The sequence below is a fragment of the Myxine glutinosa genome, chromosome 4 (genome assembly GCF_964187855.1).
Source record: "Myxine glutinosa chromosome 4, kmMyxGlut1.1, whole genome shotgun sequence".
In the NCBI taxonomy this organism is placed as follows: domain Eukaryota; kingdom Metazoa; phylum Chordata; class Myxini; order Myxiniformes; family Myxinidae; genus Myxine; species Myxine glutinosa.
Window position 1 is genome coordinate 64,801 of NC_136264.1, and position 25,200 is coordinate 90,000.

Below are 25,200 nucleotides of genomic sequence, written 5' to 3' on the forward strand. Positions count from 1 at the left end.
AACATTTATTACCCTTTATTTGAAGCACATATGAAAGGTCATGCAAATAAAAACAATGTAGTTGTGCAAACAGTTAGAGAAACAAAAATCATGCCGGGTCTGAAAGACTCGACTTTATGGGGTGCAGGGGGTTTTTTTTACTTTAAAAAAAAAATAAAACACCTCAAATAATCCAATAGAGATAAATGCTTTTTTTTCCTTTTTTTTAGCAAAATAACCTGCCTGACAAATTCCGGGTCAATGATCCATGAATGCGTTCTTGTGATTTATTGAATCACTGCATCTAACTGTTAAGCCGTCCGTCCCTCCATAGTTCAAGATTTTCCTCACTTGTGAGCAAAACTGATGCCAGGGATGTTTCCAGGGTGACATTCATGTTATGACCATTCCAGGGTGACCTGAGAAATGAAGGTCACTCTGGTTCAATCACGAAGTCGAGGGTGACCGTCCCCACCAGGTGACGCACACAATACTCGTGTGAAGGACAACTGTTTTGCAGAACTTACCAGGCTCGTTAACCCTCCGGGGATCTTTGCCTGGCCGAGGGTTAACAAAGACCATCACCGCCGCGCCTCAGCAAAAGCGCCATTTCCTGTGTGTTTTGTATTTTACGGCGATGGCCCCGCTTCACACAGGAGCGACAAAGGCTTCATCGGCTTGAACTGTCACCTGAACCAGGTGGTGTTGAAGTGTTTTGAATTACGTGGTGGCGAGGTCTTTTGAATTATGTGGTGGTGAGGTGTTTTGAATTACATGGCGGTGAGGTGTATTGAATTACATGGTGGTGAGGTGTTTTTGAATTGCATGGTGGTGAGGTATTTTGAATTACATGAGGTGAGGTGTTATGAATTATGTGGTGGTGAGGTGTTTTGAATGAAGTGGTGGTGAGGTGTTTTGAATTACGTGGTGGTGAGGTGTTTTGAATTACGTGGTGGTTTGGTGTTTTGATTTGCGTGGGTCTTGGTTGTTCAAATTGTCTTCAAACAAATCAATAACTTCACCCCGAGTTGTGTCAAAAGCAGTATTTTCATTTCATATCTCAGATACAATTTCCTGTGAGAGAAAATAACAATGTATTAATTTAAAACAAGTTTATTATATGAATAAATCAAGCTCTGTGAATATTTAAAAAAATTTGCTAACTCTTACACGAGTCTCAATCTTATTTTAAAAAAACAAAAAAAACAAACAAACAAATAAACAAACAAACAAAACAAACTTACCTCCATTGATAAGAGGTTCGAGTCCAGTTCATCAATTTGAAGGTTGAGCTCCACACAGGTAGTAGGACCCCAAGGTAGGCTGCAATAATCCCACTCAAACTGTGGACAGCAGTGCATTCTCATGAGAAGCAGGAAGTCTGTTTTAAAAAAGCCTGCGCTGCAACCCTTTATATAAGAATGGTTGGTGCGTGTCATTTCCTGTGGAAATTCCCTGGGCAAGCCTGGGCAAGCCTTAACTGGAAACGATGCAATGTTAGCTCAAGATGGTGATTCTGCTTTTAAGAAAATTAAATTATTACCAAAAAATGAAACACAAATATTCGTTGGGTCTCTGCATGAGTATAATGAAAAATGTGGAGAGTTAATAAGTTAAATGCAGGTGTGAGTCAACAGCTTAATTTTCCCCATTGACTTCAATGTTATATTCCATGTGTTTTAGTAGTTGGGTCGATTGAGGATTTAATATTTGTAGACAGGCAAAAAGAGGATGAAATCTGGGTGAAAAACAGTGAGTTCGTAAGTTATTTTAGCTCTTTCCGCATTGACTCCAATGTTAAATTTGAAGGTGAGCCCTGAACCCCCCTTTCTTTATGAGTGAGGTGTTTTGAATTACGTGGTGGTGAGGTGTTTTGAATTACTTGGTGGTGAGGTGTTTTGAATTACGTGGTGGTGATGTGTTTTGAATTATGTGATGGTGAGGTGTTTTGAATTACGTGGTGGTGAGGTGTTTTGAATTATGTGGTGGTGAGGTGTTTTGAATTATGTGGTGGTGAGGTGTTTTGAATTACGTGGTGGTGAGGTGTTTTGAATTACGTGGTGGTGATGTGTTTTGAATTACGTGGTGGTGATGTGTTTTGAATTATGTGATGGTGAGGTGTTTTGAATTACGTGGTGGTGAGGTGTTTTGAATTACTTGGTGGTGAGGTGTTATGAATTATGTGGTGGTGAGGTGTTTTGAATTAAGTGGTGGTGAGGTGTTTTGAATTACGTGGTGGTGAGGTGTTTTGAATTACGTGGTGGTGAGGTGTTATGAATTACGTGGTGGTGAGGTGTTATGAATTATGTGGTGGTGAGGTGTTATGAATTATGTGGTGGTGAGGTGTTTTGAATTATGTGGTGGTGAGGTGTTTTGAATTACGTGGTGGTGAGGTGTTTTGAATTACGTGGTGGTGAGGTGTTTTGAATTACGTGGTGGTGTGTTTTGAATTACGTGGTGGTGTGTTTTGAATTACGTGGTGGTGAGGTGTTTTGAATTACGTGGTGGTGAGGTGTTTTGAATTACGTGGTGGTGAGGTGTTTTTAATTACTTGGTGGTGAGGTGTTTTGAATTACGTGGTGGTGAGGTGTTATGAATTATGTGGTGGTGAGGTGTTTTGAATTAAGTGGTGGTGAGGTGTTTTGAATTACATGGTGGTGAGGTGTTTTGAATTACGTGGTGGTGAGGTGTTTTGAATTATGTGGTGGTGAGGTGTTTTGAATTAAGTGGTGGTGAGGTGTTTTGAATTATGTGGTGGTGAGGTGTTTTGAATTACGTCTCATTTATCCTCCCTCCTGGTATCGTTACTTTTGGAAAGATATATCTTCCCTCCTGGTATCCTCACAGGTGCACGAGATCTCTTTGCGGAGCTTTTAGTGGGGAGATAATCGTAAAAAATAACTCACTCCCTTGAGGGATTCACTCACAATGGGTAAACAAAAATTATTTGGGGAACTTCTCATGGAGGGAGTTTTGGAAAGATTTATCTTCTCTCCTGTTAGCCTCACGGGATGAGGAGATTTCCTTGGTGAGCCTTTAACTGTTGGGGTTTGTTTTGTGGAGGGAGTTTTGGAAAGATTTATCTTCCCTCCTGTTAGCCTCACGGGATGAGGAGATTTCCTTGGTGAGCCTTTAACTGTTGGGGATTGTTTTGTGGAGGGAGTTTTGGAAAGATTTATCTTCCCTCCTGTTGTCCTCACGGGATGAGGAGATTTCTTTGGTGAGCCTTTAACTGTTGGGGATTGTTGTGTGGAGGGAGTTTTGGAAGGATTTATCTTCCATCCTGTTGTCCTCATGGGATGAGGAGATTTCTTTGGTGAACCTTTAACTGTTGGTGATTGTTTTGCGGAGGGAGTTTTGGAAGGATTTATCTTCCCTCCTGGTATTGTTACAGGTTCACAAGACCTCTTTGGAGAGCTTTTCAAGGAACTAGTTGAAGATGGATTTATCTACCCTCTTGGTGTCATCACTGGTTCACAATATATCTTTGGGGAGCTTTTTGCAGAGGGAGTTTTGGAAAGATTCATCACCTCCCCTTGTGTTGTAATGGGTTCACAAGATCTCTTTGGGGATCTTTTCGTAGAGTTCATTTCAGAAAGATTTTTCTTCCCTGGTGGGATCCAAATGGGTAAATGTGATCTCCTTGGGGAACTTGTCGAGGAGGGACTTTTGGAAAGATATATCTTCCCTCCTGGTATCCTCATGGGTATATGAGATCTCTTTGGGGAGCTTTCTGCAGAGGGAGTTTTGGAAAGATTCATCACCTCCCCTGGTGTTGTCATGGGTTCACAAGATCTCTTTGGGGATCTTTTTGTCGAGTTCATTTCAGAAAGATTTATCTTCTCTCCTGTTGTTCTCACGGGATGAGGAGATTTCCTTGGTGAGCCTTTCACTGGTCCTTTCGATAAATTTTGAATTGACTTCATCGGGAAGTTCTCAACTGACGAAGAGATGTTGCCTTGTTGAGTTGGTATAGAAATAGATATTCCTAGTGGGTTGTTTGTCCCTACTTTCCCTGGTACCGATTCAATCATATGTCGCCGCGTGTTTATACTTTGGGATGAATGAAACGTGATCACTTCCTGGTTGTGCTCGTTTGTGAACCAAGTAGGCAGAGATCCCAGAAAAACATTCTCACTTATCTTTGATCTGTTGCCACATGATGTGGAATCTTCCTGGTTCACCGCGGATACATTACCAATCACAGGCATGGTCGCCTGGTTCTGCCGAGCTGGGTTCTGTTGCAACTCCACACGTGACTGTGATGTGTGATGCTCTTGCAACTCCGCAATCGGGACAGGAGCATTCACTTCCGGGATCTCGGCATCACTTCTCACTGTGCTTCTTCTCTTCATGGAGTCAGGGCAGTCTGTGAATGAGTTACAACAAAATCATGAGACGGAATGATAATTCCTTCATATAAATTTATCTTGTGATTGGTGTACATTCGTGCTCAATTCCAGGAGCTATAACTTACCAAACTTCTCCATCATCATATTGTAAAGTCGTTGATTCTGGAAGCCAACGAAGATCTGTAACACAAAAAGTATCAGACAACACACGTTAAGAAAGGACCTCATGCCATGTAACATCTTGTTCGATTTCACACAACTTCTGCACAAAGCAAAGGATTAATCAATTTGACTTGTCATGTTTGTTCTATTTTCAGACTCCATTATCTGGTTATTTACTCCCGTGAAGTTGTGTCCGACTTCCGGTAAAATTCATGACTTTTCTCCAAACATCCCGATTGTCCACTGCTGTCCGAAGCTCTCGCCGAGACAGCTTGGTTGCGGCCTTTACGCCATCTGCCTTGTCCTAGTACATACAAGGTCTACCTGCCTCTGCTTCCCTCAACCACACCAAAATAGTTAACTTCTCCAGACGTTCTTTTTCTACACACATGAGGTGACACTCCATTATATATATAGTGTTGTGGATTTGAGAATGGTGTTGTGTTTTTTTATTATCATTGTAAGTGTAATGAAGCTTGTTGTAAATATCACCCTCCTTCCTCCATTTGGTGTGTAAAGGTTAAAGGTCGTCCCCGTAGTTATTCCACATACAATCACATAGCCAATCATAGATCTCCTTGTTCAGTAGTTATCTCCTTATTATGTGTATTAGATTAAGGCTTTGTCTTCCATTAATTGACACTCCATTGCACCGAATTCAAATAAGGTAGATTCCCTTCGCATTCACCTTTTGTCATCAATTGCCAACTGCATTGGGCGGTTTTCTGCGTGTGGTTTTCTGCATTCGCCGCTGCTGCTTTGTGGTTTTCGCCGCAAAACTCCATTGAACACGCGGTCAGATCGGAGAAGAAGGGGGAGGAGCCGCCGAATCCAGGGCGTTGGCCGCCGATCGTCATCACAAGGTGGAGCCAGCGAGCCCCGACCCGCCAATCAGGACCGGTGAGAGACCAGCTCGGGCGTGGCGCGGGTTGATCTGGAGGCGCGCTATAAAAGCGCGTGCGGAAGCCTTTGAGGGAGTCGGAGAGAGAGATGCGGCAGATGAGTCCAGAGCGAGGGAAGTGACGGAGCCCCACGAGCAGTACCACGCAGCTTTGACTCCACCAGGCAGCTTTGACTCCACCAGGCAGCTTTGACTCCACCAGGCAGCTTTGACTCCACTAGGCAGCGTCGACTCCACCAGGCAGCGTTGGCTCCACCAGGCAGCGTTGGCTCCACCAGGCAGCTTCGACCCGTTACCACGTGGGAACCAGGATCGGTAGCATCGGTGGCCGTCGAGGTCCAGCCCGACGTCCCGTGCGGGATCAAGCCCGAACCATCTGCTCCAGCTGAACCTTCATCTCTCCTTCCAGTCCTTCGTTCCTGCCTCCATTCCATCCTTCTGTGTACATGAGTTTGTTCTGTGTGTCTTGTCCTTGGGGTTAAGTAAGACTGTAGTAGGTAGAGTCCCTTTATATACAGAGTTGCGACATAGAGGGTCCGGAAAAATCTAGTCACGTGATTGTGTGGAGCCATTTTGAGTCCATCGCGGACAGGATCAGGATCAGACGCATATCGGTCAGCGTTTTAACGTTCCCGCTGTACGCAGCGTTCTCATTCGTGTTTTACATCGATTTTACGACAAAATGACAGGTTGTAGCACCTGTGGGTGCACAAATAGAACGGAGAAGGGATTCAAGATGTATAGATTTCCATCAGATGCTAAAAGACGGAAAATCTGGGAGAACAGAGTCAGTCGTGTTGGATGGAAAGTAACTTCTTCGTCAGTTCTCTGCCAGGTCAGTGTGATGGTGGTAATGGTCCCATATGCGTATATTTGTGTGCTGCGAGTGAGACTGGCCTTTGCTTTGGCTTTACAGGCTTGTTATCCATTGCTCGTGGATTAATTAGCACTTGAAGGGGAAGGTGTAGTGGTTACCTTATTCACATGTCGCGGTTATCTTATTCACATGTCGCGGTTAACTTATCCGCATGTGACGGTTACCAATACGATATGTTTGGTCTAACCCACGCACACGGGCTTTTGGTTGTGTGGTCGTGACGCACGCGCGGCTGTTGGAGCCACGCCCTCCGAAGAGGGTTCTTGGTTTTATATAAGCCGTTACGACTTCCGTTCGCGAGCAGTTGCTGGAGATTTCTGTACAATAAACAAGCTTTGTACCCAAAGAAATGGCCTCTTCTTGTCGTCTTCGGCAACTACTAAACTGTGATGGTGGACACCCCATAGAAGCATAGAAGGGAGCCTTCTATGCATAGAAGTATAGAAGCATAGAAGGGAGTGAATGACATGCTTTGTTTTTAACAAAATTATGTAATTTGCTATAAAAGTGGAAGGTTACAGGTTCACGGTTTGAGTATTAATCGTAAATGAGTTCAAAGCCTTTCACAATGGTCTCTGAGACCTTCGTAAAACATGGGGGGGGGGGGGGGGGGGGCATGCATTGAATGTATGTATTTGTCTCTGTTGATTTGAATGTGTGAGGACATTAACTTGTGTTTGTATATGTGACTTTCAATTTATAATTTGTATGTGTGTGCATTAGCACATGCGTGTATGTGTGTGTGTGATTGTAAATATGTAATTTGTATATGTATTAGAGATTGTGTGTGTGTGTGTGTGTGTGTGTGTGTGTGTGTGTGTGTGTGTGTGTGTGTGTGTGTGTGTGTGTGTGTGTGTGTGTGTGAGAGAGAGAGAGAGAGAGAGAGAGAGAGGGAGAGAGGGAGAGAGACTGACTGTTTCTTCCTTTTATTACAAGAGTACAAAAAATCAGTTATGTTCAGTCATAAAGAACCAAAACACAATAAAAATGGTCTCAAGGAAAAGTTATTATCAAATCATCATCATCAAGTGTGCATATGACATCATTAAAAACCCACTTTTCTTTAAAACATGTTAAATTCTTGTTCATTTAAAAAAACCGGTATTCTAGCTTTAGTCTTGCATTTACAAGAGCCTTAAAGGTGAGCAGTACATCATATGACGAGTCAGAAGCGTTTCCCATTTTTTTCTTCCTGGATTTATAAATTGCAAACTTGGCCTGGCCAATTTAAAAAATTCATTAAAACCACATTTCTAAGGGAAGACGGTCCTAAAACACCATAAATAAAAACATTGTGATTGAAGAGGGAACCAAGCTTCACAAAGCGTTCCTGAAGGAATGTAAAAAGAGGTTGCAATCGTTCACACTCAAGGTATATATGCGGTAGGGTTTCAATGGATGCACAGAAAGGGCATAGATTAGAGTTAGCAGTAGAAAACCGGTTCAGTAAAACATTACAAGGTAAAATCCAGTGTACAAGTTTCCATTGAATATCTCCAACATACTTTGGAGTAGGCAAGAGATAAAAACTTCGCCAATTGGGGCAATTGGGGGGTATTGGGGGTAAAACATCCCACCATCGAAGCCTCGGGTGCTCAGAAAATGTTTTTGCGTATAAAATTTTAACGTACGCGTTGTACAAAGTTTTCTTTGGAAAGGCGGGAAGGGATAATGCAGTATCATCAGGGCTGTTCAGGCCAGGGGACAGATTAAGTGGCGGGCTGAAGACTAGGAGTTTGGGGAAGTCACCCGCTGTTTCCTCGGGGGAAGGGCCAAGTTCCTCGCAGGTATTACGATACGTTGTGGATATCCCTTGAAGGAACCGAGAGATGATCCTGACAGATTTTATTCCGGTTTTTTGTGCCACAGCGGCAGCACTCAGCCGGCAGCTCCCAGACTCTGTCATGAGGTCTTTCACTCGCAGCAGCTTGGCATCAACAAAACGTTGAACGAGTCCCCTATTATTCAAGCTGTTTTCCAGGAAGGGGTTGTAGCATAGGGGCTCATTCAACAACATTTCCATGTTGTATGTTGCCATTTCACGGGAAAAGGACAAGGCTTGCCCGGCGTTCATCACCCCTTGGTAAAAGGTGGGCAGCAAGGATGAATCGATTTGATGAGGGTTCATCAAGAAACGTTCTCGGTCGTAACCCAGCTTGCATGTAAGCTGCAATATGCAGTTAGCCAGAGGCCTCCAGAGTAGGGCTTCATCTCCATATACAAGTTGGCGCACGATATGAAGCCGGAAGACCATAATCCGGCTGCGGATATCAATAAGACCTTGGCCACCTTCAGTGAGTGGTAAGTATGCCACGGGGGGTTGGAGCCAGTGTTTTTCCCGCTCCAGAAAAAGTCGACAATGCTCTTTTGCAGTGTAATAAGAAGGCTCCCGGGCGGTTGTAGGCATATCATCTTATGCCATAGCATAGAGGCGACAAGATTGTTAATGACGAGAGTTCTTCCGCGGTACGAAAGTTGAGAAAGAAGTCCTTTCCAGCAGGCCAGTTTTGCCATTACCTTGTCCGGTAATCCCACCCAGTTCTGCTGCTCAAAGGTGTTGTCTCCTAGGAAAATACCAAGGTATTTAATGTCACTTTTCTGCCAGTTCACTCCTCCTGGTAGGACAATTGGTGGGCAATCTCCAGGTCCTATCCAAATGGCTTCACTCTTCTTCCAGTTTACCTGGCCTGAACAAGCCTGACAATATGTCTTTAGTGCCTGAGCCACCGCAGTGACGTCAGCACTATTTTTTATATAAATACAGACATCATCTGCATAGGCAGAGACTTTTAGCGGTGTGGTAAGAATTGATCCAGTGAAGCCAGAAATGTGCGTACGTAATTGGAGCAGAAGAGGTTCGATGGCAAGAGAGTATAAAAGTCCAGATAGCGGGCAACCTTGCCGTACTCCCCGTTGTACAGCAATGGGGCTACACAATACTTGATTAATTTTAAGAACACTGGATATATTACAATACAAAAGTTTAACGTACGAGATAAAAATAGGTCCAAACCCAAAATTCTCTAAAACTCTAAAAAGGTACATGTGGTCAATACAGTCAAAGGCTTTTCCTTGGTCGATGAAAAATAGACCAACATTCATATTAAAATTGTTACAAAACCGAATGGTATCACGGATAAGAAAGATATTATTAAAAATAGTACGTCCAGGAATACAAAAGGATTGATGTTCTCCTATTAGTACATTCATAAAAGGTTTCGTTCGATTAGACAAGGCTTTGGCTAAAATTTTAAAATCCGTACATAAAACAGAAATAGGACGCCAGTTCTCTATAAGTTGAGTGTCCGCTTTCTTAGGAATTAAGGTGGTGACTGCTCTCCGGCAACTACACGGCAGTTGTCCATCCTCTAAACATTCATTCAATACCCGCAGTAGGTGAGGTCCAATGGCGTCCCAAAAAAACTGGAAAAATTCACTAGTCAGCCCATCCAGTCCAGGGGCTTTATCAGGTTCCAAGGCCTTCAAGGCAGCGGTGAGCTCAGGTAACCTAAGAGGATCCTCCAACTGCTGCTTCTGATCCTCCGCCAATGTTGGAAGGTTAGAAACAAGTTCCGATATTGCATCCTGGTTAATGTCATGCCGCATAAACCGTTGTTTAAAATGTTTCTGGGCACATTCCCTGATTCTGCCATCTTCATAAAGGAGTTCCCCATCATGGAGCAAGCGTGTAATCATTGACGAAGAGGCCCCCCTTTTAAGGCTGAAGAAGAATTTGGTCGGAGCATCAAGGTCGTGTATGTACCTCATCTTCAGGCGCAATAAAGCATTTTGTGCTCGCCTTTCGGATATGGAATTCAGTAAGGCCGTTTTTCCATGGATTTGTTGCCTCATTCCCTGGTAGCTCACACTTGCAGTTCCCTGAAGCTGTTCCTGTAATTCCAGGATTTCATCTTCAAGTAAGGTTGTGGTTTTTCTTTCCTCTTGAACACCATACGCACGATATTGTTGGCAGAACAGTCTGATGTGCGTTTTGGCATTATCCCACCATTGTCTGAGGTTTGAGAAATTCCCTTGGGAGGCAACTAGAATATTCCAAAATTCTGGAAAAATGTCCTTAAAGGTACTATCATCAAGTAAGTTGTTATTAAATTTCCAAAAAGCACTCTTGTGTTTCGGGCAGGGGGCAGAAATTTTGAGAAATGTTGCGCTGTGGTCCGAGAATCCTGATGGGCAAATTTTGGATGACAGAACGAGGCGTTCAAGTGGAGGATTAATATAAAACTTGTCCAAGCGAGCAAGTACAATATAACCCTGAATGCATCGACACCATGTGTATTGCCTGATTGATGGGTGCTGTACCCACCATATATCTGTCAAATTCATTTGTTTTAAAAATTTGGTGAGAGGGATTGTGGAGGCAGGATGGGGCTCTGCACTGTTCCTGTCTAGTTGGGGTTGGAGGGTGCAATTAAAATCTCCACCAATACAAACATGATTGCCTTGGTTTTTTAGGGCGTTTTGGCTGTCGAGGGACGTTAGGTGTGTCCCAAGGGCATAAAAAAAAACTCGCCGAGCTACAGGCGTACTTGGGGCATAGATATTAAAAATAGTATATAATTTTGCACAGTAGTGGAATTCTAGGGATGCTAGGGATCCCTTGTTTATTTCGTCGAATTTAAGCGATGAAGGCGAAAAGGAGGGGCTAAGAATTATTGCGACACCGCCTTTGCGGGAGTCACCGTTACTAAAAAAAGGACAGGCCGGGGAAGAGCCTGCACCACTCTGCGACACAGCAGTCGTTGGCATGGGTCTCTTGTAAGAGGGCAATGTCAACTTTTTTCTGTAATAAAAAATCCCTTACTTGAACTTTACGGACAAAGCTACATCCTCCGTTAATATTCAGGCTACAAATGGAAAAACTCATTACAGCTACAAGGAGGAGTGACCACCACTCAATTTTTTGATAGCAGTTCATTCTTAGCTTTTTGCAACCACTTCTTTAAACGGTGACGTTGGGAGGAATTGAAATTAAAAACGTGGGGCCGTTTTACCATCAGTCTAGCGGAATGTATAAAATCAGGTAGCTCCGGAAAAAAGGTTTCTATAACAACATTCCTTTTTCGGAATGTGTCCTTAAGAAACCTTTTTATCTCGGAGGGAGGGATTGGAGGGGTTTCTTCTTCCTTAAGGCTACCACATTCACTAACAGAGTCATCTATATCAGATGGCTCAGATGGTGTGTCACACTGGTTTTCATCATTTATCTCCTCACCATCATCACATCCCTCCACGTTATCGGATCGGGCATAGTCCATAGAGGGCGGGGACGGGGAGGGAGAGAAATGAGCCATCTTCAGGGGAGGGGGGGGGAGGGGGGGGGTACTAATTTTTGCGGTTCAACCATATCAGTTTCTAGGTCAGTAGACAAGGGCGAGGATTCATCCACATCTATGTCCTCCAATAGCGAGAAACGATTTTCTGTGACGAGGGACAAATCTAGGGCAGAGAGGAGGGGCTGTCGGTTTTCAGTTGTAGGTTTTTTTAAGGAGATGACCGTTTTCATCTGTTGTTTGTAGATGTCTTTTTCCTTTTGGGCAGACTAATTGAAACTCGTCCTGGTTAGTGGGAAGAGATTGCAAGGGTTTGGGGGGAGGACGGGGGGGGGGGGGGGGGAGGACGTGATCATCGGGAGGGGATTCCCATCGGCTACCACGGCGAGAGAGGTAGGATCAGTTATAGCAGGCAACAAGCTGTGATTGGACGATGTCGCCTGGGGGGTGAGGTCTATCGTTAACAGGAGATGGCTGCAATTAGATCCTTCAGTAGAGGGAGGGGCCCCTGTTTCAAGGGGAGGGGAAGAGGGTACGGCGGGGGGATTTGGGTCGGTGGTAGGAGGGCTTGGGTCGGTGGTAGACAGATTGGGATCAGTGGTGGTAAGGCTTGGGTCGATGGTGGGAAGGTTCGGTTCGGTGGTGGGAGGGCTTGGTTCGGCGGCGGGAAGGCTTGGTTCGGTGGTGGGAAGGCTTGGGTCGGTGGTGGAAGGGTTTGGATCGGTGGTGGGAAGGTGGGGGGGTTGCTTATTCCCGGTTCGGAGGGGAGGTTGTACTTGTGGAGAATTCTCTTTTCAGGGGCAGTCATGCTTAACATGCCCAAATTGTCCGCAGCCAAAACATTTTAGAACGTTGGTGGACACGTACACTGTATATTCGTTCTGTTGATGTTTTAATTTTATTATAAGGTTTAAATCCTTCTGGGAATTTTTTAAAATCAAACACTTGCCGCCGGAATGAAACCACGTGCCTTAAATCGTTGTTTCGTGACCCGAAGGGAATCATGGAGATACGAGACACGATGGTACCGTATCGGGACAATTCTTTAATTAGTACATCGTCGGATACAAATGGGGGGCAATTGGATATCACGACTTTTATCGCTAGGCTATCTAGTGGGGAAATCATAACAAATAAATCTGGATCGATTGTCAAACCCTGTTCGACAATTTGTGGGACACAATCCACGTCGGCCAAAAAAATAACGATCCGCTTGTTCATCCGCGAAGCGGCAACAACCTTGTCGATCCCGACAACACGACCGGTTGCTAGGACAACGTCCTCGACACTAACCTCACGTTCCGGAGGTACACAAAAGAACCCGTGCTTACGGGTCAGGCTCTGAAAGGCCGTAAATCGAGATAGTGCAGCTGCCATGCTGGAACAGCTGCACTTACAACCCCTCCCCAACTCGGGGAGGGTGAATATATAATATAATCTTCCCTACCCGAACTCCGGGAATGGGAAGTAATCAGACCTCTCCGATTTCCCTAACTTCGGAAAAGGGAGGCAACAAAACAAACTGAAGGAAAGATAAACGAAAGGAAAAAAGGAAATAGAGGTTTAAGATGAAGGAGCAAACACCGATCGGGCGACGCCCAAAAACGGCGAACCCTTACCAGCAATCACCCTGTGCTCTCCGGCTCTCTCTCCCGTCTCAACGTATATGGGAATCACCAGGAAGACTCCACGAACAGGCACAAGGACACGGAGGGGGGAAAACGAGGGGGGGGGGGGAATGGAGCAACAACACAGAGCACTCACAGGCCTCCACAAGCAGACGCCATTACAGTACAACCAGCATACAAACGGCCAGCAGGTGGTGACAGAGAGAGAGAGAGAGAGAGAGAGAGATAGAGGGAGAGAGGGAAAGAGGGGGCCGGGGGTAGGTGGGCTAATCTATTTTTGGTGGGATTAATATATGATCGGCAACATGCAGCAAAGTTTAGATTAATAATTTAAATATGAAAATTAAACAAACACAAATATATACCCACACACGATAAACAAGGTCAAACAACTGCAGAAATACAAAGATAACTCTTAACATTGTATTGTGCATGTACATGTATAAGCAGGGAGGTGAGAGTTCGAGTCTCGCTCTCGCCTCCCTGAAATTAAAATGAGGCTGAAATAAGCAGCACGTGTACCTGTCTAGTTCATTCCTTCTTTGTCATGGTTCTAAATGTCTGTGACTGTTAAATCACAACCAGCTCTGTGATTTTCTTCTTTATCATATGGCTCTTAGTTGTCATAAATCTTCTATTTTGTCATCTTCACATAATTTGTTCATTATCAACATGGAAAAGACCATTCCCATCTCTCATACATAGAGAACATAATGGAATACACGGTTCAATGCACTAGCGCCATATGGCGGCTCCGCACTGAATGGACTCAAAATGGCGTCAAATCGTTAGTTGTCGCTACTCTCTCTATAAAGGGACTCTAGTAGTAGGTAAGCTCATTTGCACTGTGTCCTCTTCTTCTTCTGTATTTTATTTTATTATCTTTTCTCCTCCTTGGTTTATTTTGGTTGTAAATAATAGCAAATAAATCATATTCGTAATTCCTACTGCTGTCTTCCTCTTCTTCACATCCATTCGTCTTTGTCTTTTCCCCATTGAAAACCTGTGGCACGATTTGGCCAACGTTCAAGGATCGGGTCTAGTCCTTGTTAATAATTCGTGCCGCAGTTGCTAAAACCGCTCGGCAATTAACATCTGTCCACGGTACGAACGGGGCTGCGCACCTGCCTTTCCGGAGGTAGCTGGGTAGCGTCAGGAGCGGAGACGGCCAGTGAAAATAGAAGGGGGGGGGATTAACCCCCCCCCCCCCATAAGGGGAGTGCCGTACTCGGTTCCGTAACAATTGGTGTCAGGAGCGGGATTCGGACCTGAAGCGCCAATAGCGCGCTCAAAATTACGAGTGGCCCGAGATTTTATTTCTAACATCTAAATTTAAAATCGTGCCATGGATGGTCAAGGCGACGGGATGCCGGTGGGGGAATTAGAGGGTGTAGAGTCGACCCAGGACCTTGGGGATATGTATATGGGGGAAATGGAGGAGAGCAATGGTAATGTGGTTGCGGGGGGATCAGGTGCACACGATGGTGCCCTCGCGCACATGGTTGAGGAGACACAAAATGGCGGCGCTTCGCACGTGGTCGCAGCAGCCGAGCCGGAGATGCCAGAGTACATGAAAATAATTATGATGCAAATAATGGCCAAATTCGACACCCAAAAGGAAGAAACGAGGGCTCAGGGGCAGCAATTGGGGGCAATGAGGGACGAAGCGAGGGGTACCAGTGAGCAATTGGGGGCAATGAGGGACGAAGCGAGGGGTACTAGTGAGCAATTAAGAGACGGGTTAAACAATATGGGAAATAAATTTGAGGGTTTAGACAATAAATTTGAGGGTTTAGACAATAAATTTGAGGGGTTAGACAATAAATTTGAGGGGTTAGACAATAAATTTGAGGGGTTAGACAATAAATTTGAGGGGTTGGACAACGGGATAAAAGGGGTGAAGAATGGGTTAATGGGGCTAGAAGACAAGATGGAAGACAAATTGCGGGAAATAGGGGAGCAATCCGCCCGGGAAATCAAACAGATGGGGAACCAGATAGAGGAGGTGAAAATCGGGTTGGAAGGTAAAATGGATGCTCAGAGGAATGAATTGGAACAGATGAGGGCGGCATCTACTAAAGAAATGGAGGAGATGGGGGAGGAGATGGGGGAGGAGATAAGATGAGGTGTGGGCGAGGATGTCTCGGTGGTACGCGAGGCGGTAAAGCGAGGTGAGAAGCGTATGGAGAAAGAGGTGAGAAGTAGTACGGCTAGGTTACAGGAGGGCATAGAAGATCTGACGAGGGGAGTGGAGCAGCTGACGGTGGGACAAAAGGAACTAGTGGATCAAGTGGAAAAGAACACTGCAATAATCGGGGGGTTAAAGGCGGCGCAGAAAGACATCAAGAAGGAACTTATAGCGACAAAGAGGGAATGTCAGATGGTACATGAGGGATTGACAAAGAGGTTGGACGAGGTGACGGAAGCAATGGAGACGAAAGACCGGGAGGTGAGGCCGCACATAGAAACGGTCAAGGTGGCGTTAGAGGAAGAGATCGAGGGGGCGCACCGGGAAATGAAGGAGGTAAGGGAGAAATTCGAGGAAGTGGAAGAGGGGGTGAGTGAAATTAAGAAGAGACGGAGGGAAACTAAAAAGAAGATAAAGGAGGAGGTGATGGAATATGTGCAAGGTCTGTGCTCAAATCATGATGAGGTGCTTGCTAACCAACTAAAGAGTTTGCAGGTGACAGAGGAGGAGCGACGACGAGGTGCCGAGGTGAGTGGCGTTATACTCGAAAATGTATATGGTGTGAGGGGAGATTCAGTCGGCTTGGGGGTTGGTGTAGACCCGGGTGTTCGTGAGGGACCAATGGTGAGGTGTATGACTGGTCCGGAGGGTATGGATAAAGGAGGTGTGCAAGGAGGTCTGGCTATGGGGAGTGAGGGGGGTGTTGGTGAGCAAGGGTGTGCGGGTATGGAGTGGGTAGCGGGTTGCGGAAGGGCGACCCAGGCATCGACACCAAGAGGGGTAGTGTTTGGAGGGACGGGGGATGCGCGGGAGCCCCCCGGGAATAGCGTACTGTGGGAGCCCGAACGGTTTGGTCCCACGTTGATCCCGCAAGGCGTGACGCGCGGGGTTTGGCCTTCGGGCGCCCACAAGGTCCCACTCGCGCCGTACGACGGCAAGAGTGATTTGAGGGCATACCTGGCGCAGTTTGAGTACGTGTGCAGAGGCAATGGTTGGAATCCGGACGAAGGTGGAGTACACCTTGTGGGGGCACTGCGCGGTGCCGCGGCGGAGGTGCTGACAGCTTTACCACCGGGTGCTCTCACCCTGTCAGCTCTCCGCGCGGCCTTAATTAATCGTTTTGGTATTGAGCAGCAAAGCGAGCTTGTTAAAGCCCAGCTTGCGCAGCGAAAACGCAAGCCCCAGGAGACCATCGGGGAGCTTGCCCACGACATTCGCCGTGCAGTGGGGATTGCACACGCAGACATGGCAGCGAGTTCCCAGGAAAGCCTGGCGCTGGATCACTTTATCCAGGCCCTTCGGGATCTGGAACTCCGACAACAGCTCGCCATGTGGCGCCCGCAGACCATGAGTCAGGCGGCCGACGCTGCAGCCCGTTGGGAAGCAGCGAGGCCCCTGGCCCAGGGAGGCGAGTGCCACGCAGTGGCGGTGCGTCAGGTAGGGCCCATGATGGGGGGCGGCCCCCCTAGGGGGCCCGCCCCCGACGGGGGCCCTGACCTGGAGAGCATGGTTCGGAGGCTGGTGGATCGTCGCCTAGCGGGACCTGGACCATGGCAGGCGGCTCCAGCGGTGGCACCCGGTAGTCCACGACAGAGTACCCCAATTCGGACATACAGGGGGGGAAATTTGGAATACCGGAGGCAAGCACCTTACCAGGTGAGGTGTTATAATTGTGCTCGGCTGGGTCACCGTGCGTGGGAGTGTCGAGCTCCGCGCCGGGACGGTCCCCGCCAGCCGATGCCCTCAACTCCGCCCCGCATCGATCGGCCTAGCCGACCTCAGACACACACCCCCCCCCCCCCCCCCCCCGCCAGGGCCCGGGAAACTAGTACGTGCCGGGTATGCAGGGCGGTGTTCGGCAGTAGGGGATGGAGAGGAGCCCTCATTGACGCGACAGCTCATTCATTGTGGCCAAATTGGAATCGGTAGCTTAACAATTCGGTGCAAAATTGCCGGCGTGGGGGTAGATGCCGTTGTGGACACGGGAGCCAGCGCAACGATCATCAGCCCCGTGATCCTTGATTCGAGTGCAGACGGCTGGGGTAAAATCCAGCGTCTGTAAAATCATAGTTTGCAGCTGGCTACCGGGGTAACGGCCCCGATCATAGGGCATGGTTTTGTGACCCTCAAGTTGGGATCGGTAAAGAAGGAGATAGAGGTTTGGGTGGCGGAGGTGTGCGACCCATGCTTAATAGGGTTGGATTTGTTGACTGCCAGCGGTTGTAAAATCGACTTGAGCCGGGGGATCCTGCAAGTGGGAGTGGAAGAGCTACCATTGGAGGGGGTGAGCACGGCCGAGAGGACGGAGCAGGAGGCTCCTGAGGCCGTGACCATCCCTCCGGGGGCCGAGGCCATAGTGCCGGCCCAATGGTCAGCTTGCCCAACATGGCAGGAGTCCTGCGGCCTGGTTGAACCGGTGGCAGCGCGATCCATACCTGGTTTAATCATGGGTCGCACCCTTGTAAAAACGGACGGGCCGGTGGTGGCCGTCCGAGTAATTAATATTAGCACAGAACCACACACTATAGTGAGGGGCACAAAGGTAGCTGGCTGCACCCCAGTTAGCGAAGTCGCGTCAGTGAGGGGCGAGAACGTCCAGCCGAGCCGGCCCCAGGGGGAGCCTTCAATAAATATTAGGAATTGGCCCGATCCCATTTGCGAGATCGTAAATCGTAGTAGTGTAGAGTTGGGAGGTACCCAGAGGGAGGCCTTACACAAACTGGTTGGATCCCATTTGGATCTCTTCTCCTTGGCCACCGAGGATATTGGATGTACGGGCCTGGTGAAACATCTGATCCACACCGGTGAGGCCCGGCCTATTCGTCAGCCCGCCCGACGGCTCCCTTGGAGCAAGAGGGCGGAAGCTGACGAAGAGGTTGAAAAGATGCTCGACACAGGCGTGATCGAGCCCTCGGGAAGTCCCTGGATGTCACCTGTTGTGCTGGTTAAAAAGAAAGATGGCACCACGCGTTTCTGCGTGGACTATCGCCAGCTAAACAACGTGACACTCAAGGACTCATATCCCCTGCCAAGAATTGATGACACCCTCAATGCCGTTGCGGGCTCAAATTGGTTCACAACTTTGGACCTTAAGAGTGGGTATTGGCAGGTGGAGATGGATCGGACAGGGAAGGAGAAAACGGCATTTTCCACAGTTAAGGGGCTGTATCAGTTCACTGTGATGCCGTTTGGTTTGTGTAACGCCCCCGCCACCTTTGAAAGATTGATGGAACATGTACTAGGCGGCATGCCATGGCAATCATGCCTAGTATACCAGGATGACGTCCTAGTACAATGGCATGGAGCTTTGGCATGGAGCACGGCATGGAGCACGGCCCAGCAAGAGGATCCCGTTCTGGGGCCGGTGTTCAAATGGGTCAGATTGGGGCAAAGACCAAAGGGGGAAGAGGTCACCCTCCTCGGGGCGCAAACGAAGGCATATTGGGCTCAGTGGCAGACCCTGGAGTTGAAAGATAACATCTTGTATCGCAAGTGGGTGGAGGTTCCCTCTGATAGAATTTCCTGGCTGGTGATAGTCATTGACAAATTCAAGAACGTCATATTACAACAGGTGCATGGTACCCACTCCGGCGGCCATTTGGGCAGGACCAAGACAACATCTCGGGTCCGCCGGAGGTTCTATTGGGTGAATATGGGGCGTGACATACAGGACTGGTGTCGGAGATGCGACGCCTGTTCTGCCAAAAAGGGACCAGCACGGAGGATGAGGGCCCCCCTTCAATTACACCAGGTGGGGGCCCCCCTTGAGCGGGTGGCTATGGATATTCTAGGACCGCTGCCCCGCACCCGCCAAGGTAATAAGTATATCCTCGTTGTAATGGACTATTTCACCAAGTGGCCGGAGGCCTACGCCCTCCCCAACCAAGAAGCCGGGGTTGTGGCGCAGGCCTTCGTAGAAGGATTTGTATGTCGGCACGGGATTCCACAGGAGCTGCGCACCGATCAGGATCGAAATTTTGAAAGCCAATTACTAAAAGATGTGTGCAGACTCCTGTCAATTCGAAAAACCAGGACCACGCCCTTGCGGCCACAATCTGACGGAATGGTGTAAAGATTCAACAGAACATTGATCCAACAACTGGCATTGTTCACCACCACCCGTCAGGATGACTGGGACGAACATCTCCCGTACTTGTTGATGGCCTACCGAACCAGCCAGCACGGGGCCACCGCATGCAGTCCAGCGTTGCTTATGTATGGGCGGGAGTTGCGGGCTCCCGCCGACTTGCTATGCGGTCCCGTGCCAGACACCACAGATATCCCGCCGAGGGAGGGTTACGCACGTCACCTGAAGGAAGGCATGGAGAGGGTCCATGCCTTCGCCCGCCGCCAGCTCCATCTGGCGGGGGCCAAGATGAAACGCAGGTACGACGACCGGAGCCAGGGGAGTCAGTACGCTCCGGGGATGAAGATTTGGTTCTTTAATCCCCGGAGGTGGAAGGGTAGGTGCCCGAAACTCACCTCCCCCTGGCAAGGCCCGGGAGTCGTCCTGTCGCAAGTCTGTGACGTGGTCGTTAAGATCAAGATGGGGCCACGGGCCCTCCCTCGGATCGTCCATGCCGACCGTATAAGACCTTATGCCGGCGAGCAGGCGCCCTCGTGGATCGCCTCGGCTCTAGATGCCGAGGCAGGACTCAGTGCCTCTTGCGACGGGGGCTCGTAGTGTCAGAGGACTGGGGGGGGGGGGGTGATAGTAGAAGATACCCGATGTCGTGGGATGGCAACTTTGCCATCTCTCAGAACGGGGGCAAAGGAGCAATAGTTTTATGGGGTTTATGGCAGTGAAAACTAGCCCGGGAGGGTTAGGATTAAATGATAGGGATCTAGAGAAGATGACCATAGGTAACGGTAAGGTTAAGTAGCAACATTGGACGGGTAGTGGGGACATAGAGAGGGTAGTTGGATTATAATGACGAGGGAGCGCAATAATGTAAGGGGCGACCGGGAAGCGCGAGTTTTAGTAGGGCACCAGGTAGTTCAGATGATGCAGTGTGGTTGTTTGAGAATTGAAAGAGTATTCAGAAGTGTATTGTGAAAAGTGTATGAGTGAGTAATGGTGATTGTGTGTTGTGTTGATCAAATGGTCCTGGGAGGAAGGAGGGTGCAGGAAGCACCAGTAGGAGTGGTGTGCAACTCACAGGTGTGCAACTGAACAGGTGTATGGAGAATGGTTGTATGGAATAAATAGTATGGAATATATATGGAGTATGGAATGGATGGGAGTGGAGTGAGTATGGTGAAAACTGTGGAGTGGAGTGGATGGTGCGAAGGTGTGAATGGGGGAAGAGTGGACCCCTATGTGAAGAATGGGCAGGTGCGTTATCGTGATGGAGCTGCCAATTGTCCGCTGCCCACAGGTCCGGCCGTTTGCGTCGCCGTTTGCGCCCATTCTTCACATTTGATAGAGTTTCTTGGCCAAACACAACACACCTGTGCTTCGTCAGGCACCCTACTCTTCCGACATGGCTCCGTGTGACTTCTGGCTTTTCTCCAAGCTGAAAATGCCCCTGAAAGGGACCAGATTTCAGTCCAGAGAAGACATCATGCGGAATGCGACGGACCAGCTGTGCGCCATCCCAAAAGAGGCGTTCCAGCGCTGCTTTCGACAGTGGCAGAACCGTTGGGAGAAGTGTGTGGCAGCCCAAGGGGACTACTTTGAAGGAGATTAGTGTAAGTTTGTTGTATCTGGATACGAGTATTTTTTATGAACAAAGGTCGGATACTTTTTGAACACACCTCGTATATGCATGATATTCTATGGGGCTCAAACTCAAGGGCAGCAAGGGATGAGAAAGGAGTTGACGAAGAGAAGGAGAGGGAAAAAAAGGAGAGGGAGGAAAGGGAGAAGGAGGCAAGGGAAAAAAAGGAGAAGGAGGAGAGGGAGAAAAGAGAGAGGGAGGAAAGGGAGAAAAGAGAGAAGGAAGAGTGAGAAAAAGAAGAGAGAGAGGAGAGGGAGAAAAGAGAGAGGGAGGAAAGGGAGCAAAAGGAGAGGGAGGAAAGGGAGAAGGAGGCAAGGGAAAAAAAGGAGAAGGAGGAGAGGGAGAAAAGAGAGGGAGGAAAGGGAGAAAAGAGAGAAGGAAGAGAGTGAGAAAAAGAAGAGAGAGAGGAGAGGGAGAAAAGAGAGAGGGAGGAAAGGGAGCAAAAGGAGAAGGAGGAGAGGGAGAAAGTAGAGAAAAGGTTGAAAGAGGAGGGGGAGAAAAGAGAGAAGGAGGCAAGGGTGAAAAGACAAGGTACTGGGAAACAAATTCCCATGCACTGAGGAGGAAAATAAAGAATGGCAAAGTCCACTGAAAATATTACTAGATGGCACCAATATCAGGGGGGAGATTTAAATGAGAAAGTGGGGATAAAGAAGGAAAAGATTATGTGGTAATCTTTTGGCAAAGTAATTATGTGGTAAAGAAGTGGGAAACAAGCACATGATCAGAACAAACAAACAAACAAACAACAAAAAAAAAAAATATATATATATATATATAAACAAATAAATAAATATACAAACAAATAAAAAATAAATTTTGTTTGTTTTGTAAAATAAAATATTTAAAATAAAATATTACCTCCATTGATGAGAGGTTTGAATCAGGTTCATCAAGGTGAAGGTTGAGCTCCACACAGGGAGAGTCTCCAAGATAGACCCCACAGGTATAGTCTCCAAAATGAAACCAGTTTTCAGAGTCTCCAAGGTTTAACTCTTTGGCTGGGTCATCAAGGTAGAACTCGTTCTGTGGGTCTTGGTTGTTCAAAATGTCTTCAAACAAATCAATAGCTTCACCGCAAGTTGTGTTGAAAGCAGCATTTTCATTTCATATCTCAGATACAATTTCCTGTGAGAGAAAATAACAATGTATAAATTTAAAACAAGTTTATTATATGGATAAATCAAGCTCTGTGAATATTAAAAGAAAGGTTGCTAACTCTTACATGAGTCTCAATCTTATAATAACAAAAAAAAAAAGTTAAGTAAATAAATAATTACATAAATAAACAAACAAACAAACAAACAAATAAATAAATAAACAAACAAACAAACAAACAAACTTACCTCCATTGATAAGAGGTTCGAGTCCAGTTCATCAATTTGAAGGTTGAGCTCCACACAGGTAGTCGGACCCCGAGGTAGGCCGCAGTCATCTCACTCATCCATTCTCAAGAGAAGCAGGAAGTCTGTTCACTAAAAGCCTGATGGAACCCTTTACATAACAATGGTTGGTGCGTGTCATTTCCTTAACTGTAAATGCTGCAATGTTAGCTCAAGATGGTGATTTTGCTTTTAAGAAAATGAAGTTATAACCTAAAAATGAAACACAAATATTCATTGGGTCTCTGTATGAGTAAAATGAAAATGGGGAGAGTTAATCAGTAAAAATGCAGGTATGAGTCAATAGCTTAATTTTCCCCATTGACTTCAATGTTATATTTGATGTGTTTTAGTAGTTGGGTCGATTGAGGATTTCATAAACCTGGTCCGTCCAGGCGTGGACGCAGGTTATCACTCCATGGAGACCCCCAGATAAGGAGCTGCTTAGTGGGAAGAATCTCCCTTTTCGGACAATACTTCAAATGACATTCCATTCCCTGATTTTCTGGAACAAAATTATTTCATTATTTTATACCTGGATCGGGATTAGAGTGGTTGAGTATGTACGAGGAGATCTGTGCTCAATTTCCCCCAATGAGAGGAATTGCAGTCCAGCGTGATCCTTCAGGCCAAAATGGAATTCCATTGCGATGGAACACCCTTTGGGAATACGGGTTCCACGGCATTGACTGTCCACTGGATATCAGACAGAAGGTAGATCACGTATGTGACCACTGCAATTTTCTGCCAGACTGAACAGTTTACATTTTGTATCCACTGGTAGGTCAAATCTAGATAAGGACCTGCACCAAAATCTCATGGGCTTGTTCTTAGCACTTACCCAACTCATAAATTCTCACTGGTACCTATTGTTTTTACTTCCTGAGAGTGGTTTCATTGAAATTCGTCAATCAGTTCTTAAGTTATGACACGACAAACAAACAGACAGACAGACAGACACACAGAGACAGACACGGCTCCTTTTACAATTTAGATTTTTGCATCCATTGGTGAAAGTTGAAGCATGTGTGTGCGTCTGTGTGTGCGTGCATGTGTGTTGAATCCACAGCCCTCAAACACCAGCTTTTACCAACAGTAAATTATAGGAACCTGACTCCTGTCATCCACGGATATGTCTAATATTATCCAGCTGTGTGAGGTAGCACTGTGAGGCAGTCCATGAAGGCCGCCATCTTCCGGATGCGGAAGTATGCATAAAAAAATTGCGAAAAACTTCAATAGGAGTTTGTTTCACCCGTCTTTGTTTGATTCACCATCTGATGCACCTCTAATGTGTAATTAAAATACTTTAAGACCAACCTCGTTATCTTCAACGAAAATCGTCACCAAACACCGGAACCAATGAGATTCGAGCATTTCAAAAATTATTTCAAAAAAGCTCATTACGCGTTTCGGAGGGTGAAAACGGTGTCAAATATTCTAATATTGACGAAGAATTATTTTTTAGAAATCTCGCGGCCGTAGGGGATAGTTTTTCATGGCTGGAAATATCCGAAGTTGAGACGGAATTCACCGAATTAATAAAGAAGTAAATTTTATCAATTTTAATCTCATCCAGAATGCAAATGGTGTCATTTTAGGTCTGAATTTGCGAAATTTTGTGAGCTGACCAATCAGCGATCAGCTTAGGTCAGCCAATCAGCGCCATCGACACGGTTTGATTGACGACAGTCACACATTGCCGTTGAAACGGCGCTATCGTCTGACCTGTCGGCACTGATCTTACTGCAAGCTAACTTCTTCTGGTGGGGGAAGCCGCAGTGCCCGGAGAGAACCAGTCCTGACAGCGACTGAAGTTAGAAGACGACACACATACTGTGAAAACGTATATTAAGCCCAGTTAAAATTTCTTAAAATAGGCCTTAAGCTCGCACATCGTATAGTTACCTCCTTAAGCTTCTTGTGATATTTATTGCATGTAGGTATTGGGAAGGACTGTCTGCTCTTTTCTTTTACCAAGTCTTACCAGGTACGGTACCTACTACACCTACCTACTACCAACTACCTAACCCACTGATGCCATCGTGATGGGTAAAATAGTGGCAAGAGGCTTTGGCTTCGCCGGCTCATTGCGGCTTTGCAGTCGGGTACTAGTATGAGGAACTCACAGCAGATTCGGCGAAGTCAGCTGGCTTGATGGACCAAAAACTCGTATCCGTGCACAATCCTCAGCAGTCGGCACTTAGCACACCGGATATTGCACCTAGCACACCGGATATTGCACTTAGCACACCGGATCTTAGGCCTTCTTATGGGGCCGTGGTAATCACGATCGGCAGCGATCACTCACACCACGAAGCTGTGACGTACAATTCGCTCACTTCTGACACCATGTTTCAATGAGTAGTCATGAACAAAGATCGGTCGGTCATTCAGGCTTTAATGAAGCACGTTCAGCCAGAACCATTCTCAAGCATCGCCATTCCCGGCAGTGAGGATCCGCGCATGCGCACCGGCCTCATGGACTGTACAACATTTGAACACTAACACATTCATGACGCATGAGCATAACAGTAACACCCGTCGCCATCGCGTTCGTGGTCCAATGCGCTTTATGGGTTAAACAACCTATATGGAGGTTTCCGTATTTTCATCGTCAGAAACACATGCCGTGTTTAAGGGAAACTGGGTTGTTATTCACTTATTCCTATATGAGGATTCGTTTCTTATCCCATTTCATCCGGATGGGGTGGAGCCAA

General features: G+C 46.8%; 1 protein-coding gene across 2 annotated transcripts; it reads right to left on the minus strand.

The window, feature by feature from the left end:
- On the minus strand, positions 1–22,901 carry LOC137416846 (uncharacterized). 2 transcript variants are annotated; one of them, XM_068102501.2, is made up of 4 exons: positions 21,960–22,901; positions 4,457–4,511; positions 1,224–4,348; positions 1–1,053 (listed from the first exon to the last, which is right to left on the minus strand). In XM_068102501.2, the coding sequence occupies exons 1-3, from the start codon at positions 21,963–21,965 to the stop codon at positions 3,429–3,431; spliced, it is 981 nt and encodes a 326-aa protein (XP_067958602.2). In that variant the 5' UTR covers positions 21,966–22,901; the 3' UTR covers positions 1–1,053; positions 1,224–3,428. The 2 variants fall into 2 exon arrangements, with proteins under 2 accessions (XP_067958602.2, XP_067958601.2); XM_068102500.2 differs by lacking the exon at positions 21,960–22,901 and having other exon boundaries at positions 4,457–4,568.
- Positions 22,902–25,200: the final 2,299 nt, after the last annotated feature.